Source organism: Trichosurus vulpecula, chromosome 1 (genome assembly GCF_011100635.1).
Source record: "Trichosurus vulpecula isolate mTriVul1 chromosome 1, mTriVul1.pri, whole genome shotgun sequence".
Classification (NCBI taxonomy): domain Eukaryota; kingdom Metazoa; phylum Chordata; class Mammalia; order Diprotodontia; family Phalangeridae; genus Trichosurus; species Trichosurus vulpecula.
In genome coordinates this window covers 382,852,006-382,868,830 of record NC_050573.1, presented here as the reverse complement: position 1 = coordinate 382,868,830, position 16,825 = coordinate 382,852,006, and the positions used below count along the sequence as shown (strand labels likewise).

At 40.8% G+C, this 16,825-nt stretch overlaps 1 protein-coding gene across 1 annotated transcript in view; it reads left to right on the top strand.

Moving 5' to 3' along the window:
• Nucleotides 1–16,825, top strand: part of MYO5B (myosin VB) — a 549,419-nt gene that overhangs the window by 299,455 nt on the left and 233,139 nt on the right. The window contains exons 6-7 of the mRNA XM_036756694.1: nt 3,330–3,473; nt 10,637–10,718. Of these exons, the coding sequence (XP_036612589.1) occupies nt 3,330–3,473; nt 10,637–10,718 (226 nt within the window). The remainder of the gene's footprint in view (nt 1–3,329; nt 3,474–10,636; nt 10,719–16,825) is intronic.

Below are 16,825 nucleotides of genomic sequence, written 5' to 3'. Positions count from 1 at the left end.
GGGAAAATGAGGGAGGAGGGACATATTGGGAAATGTATGTGATGTAAAAGCAAGAGATACGAGTAAAAATTTACTTTAAAATGATATTATATATGATATATATATGTGATATACAAGAATAATACTATCTTCCACTAGTTCAGATGGTGTTTTATTATATTTCATTTGTTGTTTCTTGGGTAGATGCTGCCCTCCCAGTTACACTAAGGAGAGAAGTGATTTACTAGTGTATTTTTGTTGTTCCATACGAGAAAATGTGTGTGAATCACTTTGTAAACTTTAAAGTGCTATATAAATATGAGCTATTTTTTCTTAGTGCCATACTAGACACATAGTAGCTGTTCAGTAATGGTCAAATGAATGTCTTCATTTACACAATAATAAGTAATTCATTTCTGTAAGGGCTATGATGTTTACAACATGTTTTCTATAACATAGAACAAGATTGTCTATCTACCAAAGGTTTCATTGGGAGGAGGGGGGATGGAGTATTAGATCAGAGAATTTAGAGCTGGAAAGAACTTTAGAAATCAGCTACTCCAACACTATCATTTTTTATAATTTAAATTTTTTCAGTGAACAAAAATCTATTTTCTCTCCTTCCTACCTCTCCCTGTGGGGGGAAAAAAAAGAAGAAAAAGTAAAACCAAACAAATATGCATAGTCAGGCAAAACAAATTCCAGCACTGGCCTTACTTAAAATACACACACACACACACACACACACACACACACACACACAAAACCTTTTGCTTCAGTCTGTACCCTGAGTCTATCATTTCTGTGTCAGAAGTGGGATAGCATGTTTCATCATGCAACCCTATGATATTACAGATGAGGAAACTGGGAGAGGTGATGGGACTTCCCCAAGTCACATAGTAAGTAGCAGCACTAGTATTTGAATCCAGGTCTTTGGACTCCAAAGCCCGTGTTCTTCCTATTATACCATCCTGCCTTCCTTTTAGAAGGGGTAATGAATATCTATCACCTTCTTTGGTGTTGTAAACTACAGTTATTTATGTTCAGTTATTGAGTTAACCCTGTGATATTCCTAAGCCATTTTGACGTAGGTACCAACCTATTCACACATGTTCTGTACTGTTCCCTTTTCTCTAAAAGGGCTTATTTCCTCCTCAGTCACCTTTTTTATTGAATTCCTAACTACCTTTAAGGGCAGGTAGGTGGCACAATGGATAGAGTGCTGGGCCGGGAGTCAGAAAGACTTATTTTCCTGAGTTCAAATCCAGCCTCAGACACTTACTAGCTGTGTGACCCTGGGCAAGTCACTTAACCCTGTTTGCCTCAGTTTCCTCATCTATCAAACAAACAAGAGAAGGAAATGGCAAACCCTCCAGTATCTTTGCCAAGAAAACCCCAAATGGGGTCCTGAAGAGTGATGACTGAACAATAACAATTATCTTTAAATCTTATCCCCTGTCACTTTACAAAATCTTGCTCGACGACTTCAATTCTTAGTGACTTTTTTTCTCCTTGGATCTCCTTTCTCCTTTTTCTTCTCTTATTTTAACTTTGACATTTATGTATCAGTTTTTTTTAGTTACTTGTTCATATGTCATATGTCCTAACTGGTCTGTAAGTTCCATGAAGGCAGGTATGGTCTTATCTAAATTTTATATGCTTCAATATCCAGCATTTTGAATAAATGCTCTGTGGTTAGGGTGTCAGGTTATTAATACCATTTCTCGAGTGACTAGACCAGTTGACCTTGGGAAATAAGAGTACAGGGTAAAGTCTGGACACACAGGCAAAAATGCGTATTTTCAAGAAATGAAATGAATGAAATTTTCAACATTTTGTTTAGTTGGAATATTAACATATAACATCTTCAATGTGATTTCTATCATTTGTGAGGCAAAGGTTGATGCGCTTTGCAAGATTCACGTGAACTTGATTCAATAGCTCCACTTTTCCTATGTGTCCAGACTTTAGGAACACCCTATATTTTGAGAGCTCTTTGAACACATTAGGAAGAAAAGGTATGAAAATAGTAAGGTCTTCTTCACAATTCTGGTGAAACTCCCTTTCCATAGCATATTAGAAAGTTTCCTCGTCTGCCTGTGAATATTTAAGAAGTCAGCTTGGTCATTTCACCATTCATTTTTCATCAGTTCCAAGTGCTTTGAACTATAGCTGTCACTGCCTAAGAAAGAGTCTTGATGGGTTTTCCCTCCTAAGTTCTTGGCTTCTACAAATTTGTTTGACTGACAAGGGGGATGTGGGCAGCGATGAAGGGTAGAGGGAAATGCAGCATAATGCTGATAGCATTTTGTACTTTTCTGGCTACTCTCAGGAAGTCTTTATAGATGAACTGGACAGGGAGATATTAAGAGGGAGTATGGTCCAGTGGAAAGAGCAGTGGGCTTAGTCATCTACCTTGGTTCAAGTCCTGATTCCATCCTTCAGGAGCCCTGTGACCTTGGGCAAGTCAGTTAACATTTCTGAGTCTGTTCATAAGTAAACTCCACACTGACGGGTTACATAAACTTTGCAGGACTTAGTTCAGTACCTGGTACAGAATAAGGAGATTGTGGTACAGTGGTTAGAGCCCTAGGCATGGAGTCAGGAAGTCCTGAGTTCAAATTCATCCTCAGACACTTACTATCTGTATGACCTTGGCCAAGGTCTTTACCTTGGCCTTTACCTCTGTTTGCATCAGGGGCCTAAACTGGAACATGGGGTAATAATAGCACCTACCTCATAAGCTTGTTGTGAGGGTCAATTAGATAATAGTTGTTAAAAAAAATATTTAGCACAGTGCCTGCCACATAGTTGGCACTACATAAATTCTTATTCCTCCTCTCCCCTCCCTAAGTGCTTAATAAAATGCTTGTTGCTTTGACTTTCTGTCTGGGCAGTGCTCTGCTCACAGTAGATACCTAATAACTATTTACTGAATGAATGTTATTTAAATTGAGTGACTAGGGATAGCAATAGTTATACTACTACCTTTAACTGTGGGACCATCTCCAGTTTTCCTGTTGTGTATCTTGCCACCAGGTCCACATGGCTCTCGAGGAGAAAGTGAGGCTGGTGACCTTGCACAGCTTCTCTCACTTGAATCCAAATCACTTGCATGTCATGGCATCACCTCCCTGATATCATGGTCCTCTTCAAAAATAAAGGATAAACAGCAACCTTCAACCACAGATAGGGTTGTAAAGAAGGCACTCTTATAAAGTGAAAAGAGCAATAACATAAACATGAGATGTTATTTATATTACTGTATGTATCAAAAAATGGCATCTAACTCCAAAGATAGGTGAGATTTGTTTTTCTTTTGTAAAATGTTTTATCTCCTTTTCAAACAGTCCATTGGAAATGCTAAAACCACTCGAAATGACAACAGTAGTCGCTTTGGAAAATACATCCAGATTGGATTTGATAAGAGACACCACATCATTGGGGCCAACATGAGGACCTACCTACTGGAAAAGTCCAGAGTTGTCTTTCAGGTGAGTGATACCGAAGTGTAATTAATCAGGGAATAGTTACTAAGAGACTGCTAAATGCCAGGTTTGATCTGGGTGCTGGCGATATAACACAAAAAGAAACAAGCCCTGCCCAAAGGAGGTTGCATTATGTTGGAAGAAATACAGTTACATATAAATGTATATATACATATATGTATAACAGTTTATATGTATGTGTGTGTAAATAAACTTTTTTGTGACTATATTTCTCCCAACATAATGCAATCTCCTTTAATCAGGGATTGTTTTATTTTTGTGTTTTTATTCCTATACATATATTTAGGAGGGGGGGGGGCAGAGAGAGGGGAAGGGAAGAGAAAGGGAGGGAAGGGAGAGGGCGAGGGAGGGAGGGAGAGAGAGAGAGAACATGAACAAACCATGATATTTAGGACACATATAGTGGGGCACATTTATTCAAGCAAGGCTTCTAGAAGGAAGCAAAGAGACTTTACCAAGGCCAGGAAAGGAATCAAATCCAGGAGTGAGAGAGGAGACCCATCATTCAGAGAACTGAAGAGAATTTGGAAATACCACAAGCTTCCTTGATTTAAGGTAGAAGCACAATCATTCCCTCTAACATTCACCAGTGCCTCAGTTTTTTCATTTGTTAAATGTGAATAATATTACATGCAGTGTTATAACTAAACTAGCATGGTATACAATACACACAGACACACAATGTAATTTCTTGGAGGGGGTGTGACTAGCAACTGAGGGGATCAGAAGAGGTGTCTCATGTAGGAGCAAAGTGCTAAAGAAAGCTAAAGTTTCTAAGAGGGAGGAGGTTGAAGAGGAAATTTATTCCTGAAATGCAGGGTGGCCTGTAGAAAGACATGGAAGTGGAGATGGAATACTATGAATACATCATAGGAAGTTAGACCAGTTCACCTGCAAAGTAAAAGGAAATTAGAAGAGATATGTGTGCTGTACCAGAAAAGGTGGGCTGGAGCCAGATGGTTAAGGGCTTTAAAAGCCAAACAGAAGCTATCTTTTATATTAGAGGCTATAGGGAGTCACTGGAGTTTTGTGAGGAGACAAATGATGATGCTTTACAAATATCACTTTGCTAGCTGTTTGGACAATGGATTGGAGAAGAGAGAGTCTGGAGGAAGGGAGTTCAAGTAGGCAACACTGTGGTAGTCCCGGAGGTCTTGAGAGGCTAAACTGGGGTAGTAGCTATGCCAACGGAGAGAAGAGAATGTATATTAGAGATGCTTTAGAGCAGAGGTTCTTTTTTCCATTTTAAATGTTTACTTTTAATTTCAAATTCTCTCCCTCCATCCACCCCCTTTCCTACTCATTGAGAAGGCCAGAAATATGATACTCATTATACATATGAAGTCATGCAAAACATTTCCACATAGCCATGCTTGGGGAAGCAAGAAAAACAAAGAAAAAAAATATGCCCATCAGTTCTCTCTTTGGTGGTGGATAGCATTTTTATCATAAGTTCTTAGAAATTGTTATGGATCATTGTATCGATCAAAGTAGCTAATTCTTTCACAGTTGATTATTATTATAATATTGCTGTTACTGTGTGGAGTGTTCTCTTAGTTCTGTAGAGAAGAGATTCTTAATTTGAAGTTTGTGGACTTATTTTTAAAAAAATATTTTGATAATTGCATTTCAATATAATAGGTTTCCTTAGTGATCCTATGTCTCTTATTTTATACATTTAACAACATTATTCTGAGAAGGGGTCCATAGCTTTTAGCAGACTGCCAAAGGGAAAATGGGAGAGAGAGAGGGAGGGAGGAAGAGAGAGAGAGAGAGAAGGAAAGAAAGGGAGAGACAGAAGGAGAGGGAGAGGGAGATTAAGAATAGCTTCACTGGAGATGACATGGACATAACTTATAAATAGATTAGATATGGGGGAAGATGGAGAATGAGAGTCAAGGAAGACTGAGGTCATGAACCTGGGTGACTGCAAGGATGATGACACCTTAGACAAATATAGATATGTTAGGAAGAGAGGTAAGTGGGCAGAGAGTTCAAGAGGAAAAAAGGACCTTTTGAGTTTGAGATATCTGTGGGGCATCCAATGGGAAATGTCTTCTAGGGTAGTGGGTGAAAAGGGACTGAAGCTCTGGAGACAGACTGGGGCTGGATGTATAGTCATGTGAGAGTCATCTGAATCAAGATGATTACCAGACCCATGGGAATTGATGTGATAACAGAGAACATAGAACCTGGGTCAGAGCTTTGGGATATACCCAGAGTTAGAGGGCAGGGCATCATAGATGCACCATAGATGTGGCACAGAAAGGGACTCTAAAGGGCATCTGTTTCAATTATCTTCTTTGACAGATAAGGAAACTGAGGCCCATGAGGTGATACAACTTTTCTAAGGCCACACAGGTAGTAACTGTCAAAGTAGGGATTTCAACCAAAGGTCCCCTGTTTCTAGAACCAAATTTCTTCCCACTGTACCATCCAGCAAAGAGTCTGGGAAGAAAGCACCTGCCAGATTCAGTGCACCATGTGAGGCCCTGGGAAATGTGAATCCAATACTTTTTCCCCTAAGTTCTTGCTTTTTATTCTCATTATTCCCTGGAAAAAAATAGAAAAGTAAATTAAATTTTTACCCTCTTCATTTTTTCCATAAACAATTTCCTCCCATCCCTTCCCACCTCCAAAACTAGTCTTTTCCCCTTTCCTCACAGAATGCCTTAGATTTGGGATGCTGGATTTATTTTTAATACCTCTTTTCTGAGTTTTTTGTGTGGAGCTTTTAGCAATCAGGTATCCAGTGCTTGGAGGATGGAGGTCTTTGGCACCTGTGCCAGCCTGGCACATGATGGGTGCCAGTGGTCTGGGAATCTGCTTCTGGTAGTGGAGATCCAGCTGGAACTTCAGACTGGGCTGTTCCTAGAACCCCCGGTGTGGCCCATAAACTTCTAGCTCTTCTAGATGAAGAATATGCTGGGGCTCAGGCAACCAGATGAAGGACCTCAAAGATCCTGTTCTTCCTTGGGCTTTTGCCCAACATACCTCAGACATAGAGTTGGCAGCCAGTTCCCTCATGTGTTTGGGTTTCATTTCCCAGCAGCGTCCATGGCACACTTGTCAGCAGTGTGCACTTAATGCAGGCTTTCAAGTGATTATTATGTGCTGTGCTCCAGCCTCCTGTTTCCCTTCTTTTCTCTTATGGCACGGTAGAAAGAGCACTGAACTTGTGGTGCTAGACATTGAGTCACGGGACCTGAATTCAAGTCCCAGCTCAGCCACGTGGATTCCTAAAGCAAATTGCTTCTACTCTCTAGACTTCAATTTCTTCATCTGCAAAAGGAGAAGCTTGGACTAGATTATTTCTGAGGTCCTTTCAGGTGTGAGGTAATTTTTATTCTATACTCAAGTATTTGTCCTAATAAAATATACAGACTGAAGGATGTGTTAATTTTCCATATATTCTGTTCTGATGCAAACGCATCCTGGCATTTGCAGGCAGCAGAGAGAGCCGTTAGGGAAACAATCAATCAGCTCAGGTCTTGGGTCGGGAAGTAGCATGATATAATGAAAAGAGAGCTGGATCTGAAGTCAGAACACCTGAGTTCAGCTCACACTTCTAATGTTTACTACCTCCGTGACCCTGGGCAAGCCTCTTGATCTCTGTTTAACCTTAGTTTTCTCATCTGTAAAGTGGGGGTAATAATAGCACCTATTTCCCAGGGTTGTTGGGAAGATGAAGTAAGATAATTGCAAAGCAATCAGCACAGTGCCTGGCACATAGTAGGTGCTATGTAAGTGTTAGCTGTGATTATTGTCATCATTACTTAACTCCTCTTGCTCTCAATTTGCCCCCTCTATAAAATGTGGCCATTGGACCGGTACCTTCTGGCTCTAGATGTTTGGTTCTATAGTCAAGAGTAGAACTTGGGGAGGAAAATGAGTGAGAAGTGGGACAGCTTTCCCAAGGGACTGTTTTAAGGTTTGGGGGGAGGTCTAGCTATGCAATGGAGCTTGACTGAGAGGTGAGAAAATCCTTCTGAAGTAGGAGAGATAACAGGCAAAGCATGGCAGAGAGCTGGTATGGAGCATGGCCAGGCAGGAAAACAGCTGTCCGAAGGGTTGGGGTTAAACAGGTATAGCTTAGTCATTTTTATCTAGGTGTGGAAAATAAAAAATTTTTTAAATTGCTTATTATTCCCTAAAATTGGTATATAGGATTTGTAATCCTCATCCTCATCACTAGAATTTTGTAGTACTTTGAGGTTTGCAAAGCATATTTATATATACATATATGGATATGTGTATATATGCACATATATACACATATATTACATGTGTATTGTATTTATTATATGCACCTCTATATATAAATCACATGCCCACATATATGTACATACATGCATATATACATATACATATGTACATACACACATATAAATTTCATTTTATTCTAACAACAACCTGGTAAGGCAGGTGTTATTTTCTCCATTTAATAGAAGAGGAAACTGAGACTGAGAGATGTTAAGTAACTTGACTAGGGTCACGTAGCCAGTGAGTGTCTGAGGCAGGATTCAAATTCAGGTCTTCTTGAGTCTGCCTGATTAACCTTTTTACCTTTGATTCCCGTCTTCCAACTAACTATATCCATGGCCAGTCACTTTAAAATGATAATATTCTGGCTAATCTGAACTCTACATCCTCCTCAAAGCTTCCTAGGTTAGCTTTCTTCCTGAGTTCTTGATGTTCCAAAAGTTTTCTTGCCTTCTTTAAAGAGATTATGAGGGCAGCTAGGTGGCACAGTGGATAGAGCATTAGCCCTGGAGTCAGCAGGACCCAACTTCAAATCTGACCTCACATACTTAGCTCTGTGACCCTAGGCAAGTCACTTAATCTCAATTGCTTCCAATAAAAAAAGAGGTTATCTATTTGACTTTTCTCTGGTGTCTTACTTCATACTGATGCCTAACAATGTCTAGTGAATTTTAAAAGAAGCCTTTTTGTTTTTGTTCTAATTCTAATTCTGTCTTAGGTTGACCACCCCACTACTTTTGTCTACCAGTGCAGGAAAGTAATTGATTTATTTCAGTGTTTTGTACGGAATGAGCATTCCATTCTGCAGCATTGACGGGCAAGGCCATTTGGGTGCAAAGACAAAAAACAAACAGTCCCTTCTTTAAAGAAGCCTACGTTGGAATGGGATGGATAACAGATAGGGATATACAACGAAAATTAGGGATACAATGCTGTAACAACTGGAGGTGTCAGAGAGCACTTCACCTAGAAAGTGGCACCTGAGCTTAGCCTTGAAAGAAGACACAGATTCTGAGAGGCAGAAGGGAGGAGGCATTGTATTCCAAGCACAGAACATCCATGATTTCTGGAAATTAACAGAGAAGGCCTATTGAGTTTTGGAAAATAACTAGTACCCCATTTGGCTGAAATCTAGATTTGAGGAGAACAGTATGAAATAAGGACTTGAAGGTTAGTTTGGAGCCAGTTGTGGAGGACCTCAACAAACAGGCTGAGGAGTTTGCCTTTTATCCTATTGGCAATGAAGAAATACTCCAAGTATTTGCGTAGAGATATGACCTGTGCATTAGAAAGCTTCTTTTCCTGGCTGTATGCAGAATGAAGTAAGAAAAGAGATTAAAAACAGGGAAACCCATTAGGAGGCTCCTGTAACAGTCCAGGAAAGAGGTGATGAGGACCTGGATTAGAGTAGTAGAGAAAAAGGAGAGTGTTGAAGAGTGTTGTGAAGGGGAAGAATTCACAGGGCTTGGAGGAGATTGGATATATGGAGATTGAAGGTCAGTCAGTCAATGAACATTTATTAAGCTTCTACCTTGTGCCAGTCATTGTGGTAAGCACTGGGAATACAGAAGGAGGCAAAAGACAATCCCCTCCCTCAAGGAACTCAATCTAATGTGAGGCAAGAGGGAAGAGAAGATAATTCTGAAGTTATGAATCTGAGTCATTAGGAGGATGCTTGTGTCCTTGGCAGAAATAGGAAAGTTTGGCTGAAGAGTAGATGATGAGATACCAGCATCCAAGAGATGTTCAGCAGGCAATTAATGATCTGCATTAAAATCCAGGAAGGAGGCAAGAGCTGGGTATATAGGTTCGTGAGTCTTCTGCTCAGAGGTGGTATTTGAGCCCATGCAAGCAGATGAGAAAGTATAGAAAAAGAAAGCAGTCCAGGACGTTGCTTGGGGATAGATAGGTAATGGTTGAACAAAGGACACTGAGAAGCAGCAATCTGATAGGCAAAGGAAAAACCCATATAAAGCAGTATCAGACAAGCCAATGGAAGAGAGAACATGCAGGAAGAATCAGTCAACAGTGTCAAAATCTGCAGAAAGGTCAACTGTGATGAGGCTGGAGTAGGGGTGGGGGTTAGGGTTAGGTTGAGCAATTAAAGAATCAAAGAATTGGTACCCGGGAAAGCAATGTGAGTCAAGTTGTGGTTTTTTGAACTAGGTTACAAGATGATGATAACAAAGTCAAGGGTGAGGAACTTGAGGAAATGAATGCAGTCCTGTTTTCACTTTGGCCAAATTGACTGCCTTATTGCCTAAACATCTGCGGTTCCTTATGGCAGCTGGACTGCTCTTCATGTCATTCTTCTCTGGAAGACCCTTAGCTCTCTGTTTCATCTCTCTAAATCCTACCTACCCTTTAGTCATCTCCAGTTCCACTAACTCCATTAAGTTTTCTCTGATTACCCAGGCCCCAAATGATCTTTGTCTCCATTGAAATCCTATAAGCTTTTCATTTGGCTTTTCTCACATAATAACTTTTCTTTCTCCAGCCAAGTACAAGCTATTTGAGGGCAGTGGGCAGAGTCTTATGCCTTATGCCATTTTGTACACAATATCTTGCATGTGGTAGATACAAAATAAGAATTTGTCATGCTGATTAACACGATCTTTTATTAAACAGCAGTGTTGAGCTATTTAGAGCTGAGAATCAAATTCATTTCATGCAGAGAGTCATTTCAACAGGTCACAGATGAAAGATGGGTCCTTGATGGAGAATGGACCACTTGGGTATGAAAGTGGAATATGGGAGAATGGTGGAATAGGAGGTGAAGGAGACTGCCCTCACCATTTGATGTGCTATAGAACATAGGTAAAGGAAGAGTCTTGGTGGTGGCTGCCCCTAAAACAGCTTAACTTTGTTTCTTTTTCCTCCTTCAGGCAGATGAAGAAAGGAATTACCATATCTTCTATCAGCTCTGTGCCTCAGCCAGCCTTCCAGAGTTTAAAGAGCTTGCACTCAGTAAGTAGCCCTGTTGTATATTGGGAAACAGGAACTCCAAGTGGCTTCTATGGTGGCATTATGCTGATAGCACTTTTCACATCTCAGTCTACTACCAAGTCAAGATTTCCAGCCTATCAGAAAGGTATGATGGAAAGAGTGCTGATTCTGGAGTTGGAGGACCTGGTTTCCAATGTAATCCTTGTTACCTCTGTGACCTTGGACCTTCATTTTCTAGACCTTGATTTTCTTTTCTGTAAAATAAGGGGATTAGGAGAATTCTATCCAGCTACTGACGGAGAGGTGTTATAGATTGAGACATATCTTTTTGGCCATGGTCTGTGTAAGAATTTGTTTTACTTGACTGTGCATATTATTAGTAGTGGTTTTTTTCTTTTTTTTCTTGGAGGAGAAGAAGAGAAAATAAGTGTTTAAAAGCTGAAAAAAACATAAAAAGAGGAGACTGAGTTAGATGGTCTCTGAAGTTGTTCTACCTCTAAACCTAGGATTCTGCAATCTCATAGGACAAGTCTCATCCGCTGTCCCTCTGAGCTTGGGGAACTCTGAGAGCCTCGGTTGCCTCATTTGTAAGATGAGCATAACAATAACCTTCCTACCTATCAGTGATTCAGAGCGCATTTATTAACAGATTACTATGCTTGACACTGGTAATACACAATCAAAAATTAATCAGTTCCTGCTCTCAGAGAGCTTACGTGCTGTTGAAGAAAAGAGCTATTGAGAGGATCATGTAAGTGATGGGAAAGTGCTACATAAAACAGAAATCACTGTACAATATAAAACATAGTAATCTTTGTAGCACACATCACATTCTGGTCATCAGGAGGAGCATTCCGTTACTGTGAAGGCTTTGAACACACACACACACACACACACACACACACACACACACACACACGGGAGAGAGAGAGGGTAGGAGGGGAAGAGGAAGGAGAGTGGAGGACTGAGAATACATGTCAATTGTGACTTTTATTAAGAACTCGGTGAATCTCAAAAATCATATTCATAAAACAAACAGTGGCAGTGAAGAGAAAAGGCAGCTTTAGAGCAATGAAACCACAGAAGGGTGAGCTTTAGCTGGGACAACAATGGTATATGATCTACCCTGAACAGCATGGAGCTATTTTGGATCCCCATGCTCTGGCAGACAGGGGAGAAGAATCAGCAACAGAAAGTGTCTCTTTAGGCCTGGCCGCAAGATGAGTCATTGTGGGTGTTTGACAAAAAAAAAAAGTGGAACGCTAACACTTCAGAGGTGTCAGCATTCAGGGAGCAGTTTGGGGAAGCCTTTCAGGTTTTGCTTCCTCCAGTTAAGAGCCAGAGTGACAAACTTGATTCTCAAAATCTGGGACCAAAATTTGTTCTTCCAAATACTACTGACCAGCTACTCGCTAGTGATCACAGAAAAGGTACCTGTCAGGTGTGAGGGACCAAAAGACTTAGGAGTTACATTTTATATTAAGTTTATGCTTTTGGAATGTTGACCTTGAATCATAACTCTGTGTAGGTGGGTGGTAATTTTTTTTGGGCAAGCACCCATCTGGTCTTCCCCTCTCTCAAATCCATCTTCCACATAGCCACCGTACTATTTCTGAAGCAGACTTGAGTATGTCACTTTTCTGTTCAGAAAGCTTCGGTGGTTCCCTATTATTACTTCTACAATAAAATATAGACTACTCCATTGGACCTTCATAGTCTGGCTCCAATCTGTCTTTCCAGGCTAGTTACATATTACTCTTCATCACACACTCTGCACTCAAGCCATACTGACCCATTTGCTTCTGCTCATGCATAACATTCACCCTCTGTCTTCATGTTGTTGCACAGACTGCCCCCCACCCCCACTCCCTTCCTGACATACTCTCCTTCCTCATTTCTCTTCTTGGAATTCTTAGCTCCTTTCAAGGATCAGATCAAGTCCGTCTTCAAAAGGCCTTTTCTGATTCTCCTTAGTTGCTAATCCCACTGCTCAAAATCATGCTCTGTGTATCTTGTACATGTCATGTATTTATTTATCTGTGAACATGTATTCTCCCCTCCTCCCATATGTTCCTTGAAAGTTGGGACAGTCTTATTGATAAATCTGTCTCCCCAACATCTAGTGAATGCTTGAAACATAGTGAACATTTAACAAATGTTTCTTGATTGATGAGTCTGGTATGACAAGCATGTGGAATGTGTGGAAGTAAGTGACAGAACAGGATGGTGCCAGGCTGTGGAAAGCATTTGTTGCTAGAGAAAGATGTTCATGTGTTACACAGTAGGTGAAGGAATATCATGGCCAGATCAATGCTTAAGAAAGATTATTCTGACAGTGGCATGAACAATAGGTTGGAGGTAAATGAGTGGATGTAGAAAGATTGGTTAGGCAGCTATTTCAGTTAAACAGGTGTTTGCCAATGAGGGCCTGTATCAGGGCAGTGTCAGTGGGAATAGAAGAGAGGACAGATATGAGAAGTGTTACAGAGGTGTAATCAGCAGGACTTGTGGATTGATTAGTTTTGAGAAGTGAGGGAGAAGAATTATAGGTGACACCAAAGCTTCTACTCCAGGAGACTGGGTAATCAATAGGTACTTGTTGAACAAATGATGGCAACATACTAATAGGATACCAAGTTCTACCCAGTAGGACCATTGCAAGTTAACTGGAAGACAGCGATTAGAAAAACAAAGTTTAATTCATACCCTACTCCTTGCCATCCAAGGGAAGTGGTGGTGGGGAGAAACCTTACTTTTGTGACAAAGGGAAAGATTATTCCGAAGGGCTGATTTTGTATGAAATGAGCAAACAGCAGCGATACCACTTTGGGTATAATTGGACCATTTTGTCCCGAGTACAACTTTAAAGTAATAGGAAACAAATTGTCTTAATTCTTTTCCACTTATGCAGTGTATTGATGTGGAAAAATGACTTTTTCATGATGTGTACCTTGGAGTCATGCAGAGATCTTTGGGCTTCTGGGCAAAACAGTCCAAAACAATAGAATTTGATCAGTAACTCATACTCCTGCACTATGATTTGCCATCCAAGAGGATCTTGGAGCTAAACGAGGATCCTTTGCTGTGCTCTTGTGCCCTGACAATAAAGCTTTCCTAAGACATTACAAGTAGATTGGCTATGTGGTTACAGGCATCTCCCTTTGGTAATCTGCAGTACTAATGTCTCTGTGTGATTGGGAGCCACAAGTAACTGCTGATGGGTCAGGTGAGAATCTTTATCCCTTTAGAGCATCCTTTTCTCCTCCTCATAAAATGTACTGTCTGTCCTTAAGTTTCAAAAATAACACTGATAAGACTCACCATTGTGAGGAGAGGATTGGGTACAATCATCTTATTTTCCCTTACCAACATAGGGATGGGTTTTCACTGTGCCATGTCCTCCTCTCTTGTCTCCATTTTGAGGTGGATGGAGTGAAATGTTAAGTTCAGCATTGAAATACAGCACATAGAGAGATAGAAGCCTGCACTGCAACTCAGTCAGTAGCAGCGTGGACAGAGCCATTGGACTTGCAATCTGAAGGGTTTAAATCCCACCTCAGATGCTTAGCAGCAGAGGAACTCTGGGGAAGTGATTTAACTTTTCTGGCCCTTAGTTTCATCTGTAAAATGAGGGGAGTGGACTCAGTGACCTCCAAGGCCCCTTCCAGCTCCAAATCTATAAACCTTTGAGCCTATAAACATGATGGGTGCTATCTCACTGCTCACCGTTTCATAGATTCTCCATTTCTAATCTAATTCAACAAACGTATGCTAATCCCTGAGCATACAAAGACAAAACAAAAAATTGGGGTGCAGAAGGGGATGCATGATGTAAATATATGCCCAATAATTGGAGGAGGAGGAGGAGGGAGAGAGTACTGACAGCTGAGGGGATCAGGAAAGGTTTTGTCCCAGGCAATGGCACCTAAACTGAGCCCTAAAGGAGAGCAGGGGTTCAAGGGCGCAATGGTACAGTTCAGAAATGGGGAGCAGGCTTTCCAAAGGCACAGCAGTGGAGATAGAGCACATATTTTGGGGAACAGCAAGTGAGCCTCTTTGGCTAGCATTAGAATATATAAAAAGGAATAATGAATACAAGCCTACAAAGGAAGACCGAAGACAGATTGTAACAGGCTTAAAATGTCAAGCTCAAGAGTTTAGATTTCATCCTGTGGGCAATAACATGCTTCAGAGGGTTCTCAAAGAAGGAAATGACATGCTTAGACTTGTGATTTAGGAAGATTATTTTACCTGCTGTGTGGAAGATGGATTGGAGAAAAGAGACACTGGAAAGAAGACCAATTAAAAAGGTTGTTGCAATTGTCCAAGTGAGAGGAGAAAAAAAAATCAACATAAATTAAGTGCCTGCTCTTTAATGTTCAGTGTACATAAAGGAGATAAAGAGCAGAAGGTCTGAATTAAGGTGGTGGCCTTGTGAATGGAAGGAGAGGGGCAGGTGCTAGAGATATGATGGTGGTAAAGGTGATGAGATTTGGAAACTTGAAGAAAGAGGTTGTGAGAGAGGGAAGAAGAAAAGATTTTTCTGAGATTAGAAACTAACATTCAGTTAGTTTAAGAAGTTATTGAAAGGGATTATAGTTTCTTATTCATTGTAAGTATTTAGTAATTGACATCCAGTGGGGCCAGTGTGATACCATTTTCCTTGTTGATATAAAACTTCAATATGAAATGTATTTCGGGGCAGCTAGGTGGCGCAGTGAGTAGAGCACCAGCCCTGGAGTCAGGAGGACCTGAGTTCAAATGTGACCTCAGACACTTGACACAGTTGCGAGCTGTGTGACCTTAGGCAAGTCACTTAACCACAATTGCCCCACCTTCCCCCCTCCAAAAACAAATATGAAATGTATTTGTACGTGTGTATCAAATTTAGAAAGATGTAGAAAATGAACATTCTTTAACATTAAATATCCTGAATATTTATTTGGAATATAAAGATGCCCTTTTTTTTTTCCTTTCCTTCCCCTCCTTCTCTCTTCATTGCCCTCTTCCCTTCTCCATCCTCTTTTTCTTCTCTTCCCCTTCCATCTCCTCTTGTTCTTTTTCCAACTTGAGATGGATGGAATGAAATGTTAAGTCTGACATTGAAACACAGCACATAGAGAGATAGAAGCCTGGGCTACAACTCATTCACTAGCAGTGTGGCACAGTGAATAGAGCCATTGGACTTAGAATCTGAAGGGTTTGAAACCCATCTCAGACACGTAGTAGCAGAAGCATCCCTTAGCACCCTGCTCCCTTCTCTTCCCTTCCCCTGTCCTCCTTCTGTTTCCTGTCCCCCACACTCTTCCATGTCCCCTTCCTTCCCTTCCTTATCCTCTTTCTTTTCTCTCCATCTTTTCCTCTTTTTGTGTGTGCACTTGTTTAACATCTTAAATACACAGCACACAAAGCTAGGCACCCCATCCCACTGTCTTTTAGAAGGGCAGGAGAATGTTCTATTTGTCTCCCTGCTTGAAAATATCCTAAGTTCCATTTTCCTTTTTCTTTTCCTAGAAAGTCCCAAGTAGCTTTGTAACACAATGTCATCATTTTGACCTGATTTCATTGCCTGTGGTCATAGGACAGTTGTTGTGGGGAGGGGTACAAGGTTCAAGAGGTGGCCTACAGGCATCCTGTGAGAAGATCTCATTCAGGCCTCACACCAGGAGTTACTGCCATACCCTGGTCCAGAGAAGTCTTCAGCTAGGTGATGAGACATATGGACCATTAGCCTTGGAGTCAGGAAATTCTGAATTCAGATCCACCTTTAGATTCTTAACTAGCTTTGTGATACTGGGCAAATCACTTAACCTTTCTGTGCCTCAGTTTCCTCATCAGCAAAGAGGGGATAATAACAGCACCTGTCTCACAGGGTTGTTCTGATGATCCAATGAGAAAACATGTATGTTGCTTTGCAAACTTTAAATTGTCATTCAGTTGTTTCAGTTGTGTCCAACTTTTCACGACCAGATTTGGGGTTTTCTTGTCAAAGATACTGGAGTGGTTTGCTATTTCCTTCTCCAGCTCATTTTACAGATGAAGAAACTGAGGCAAACAGGGTTAAGTGACTTGCCCAGGGTCCTACAGCTAGTAAGTGTCTGAGGCCAGATTTGAACTCAGGAAGATGA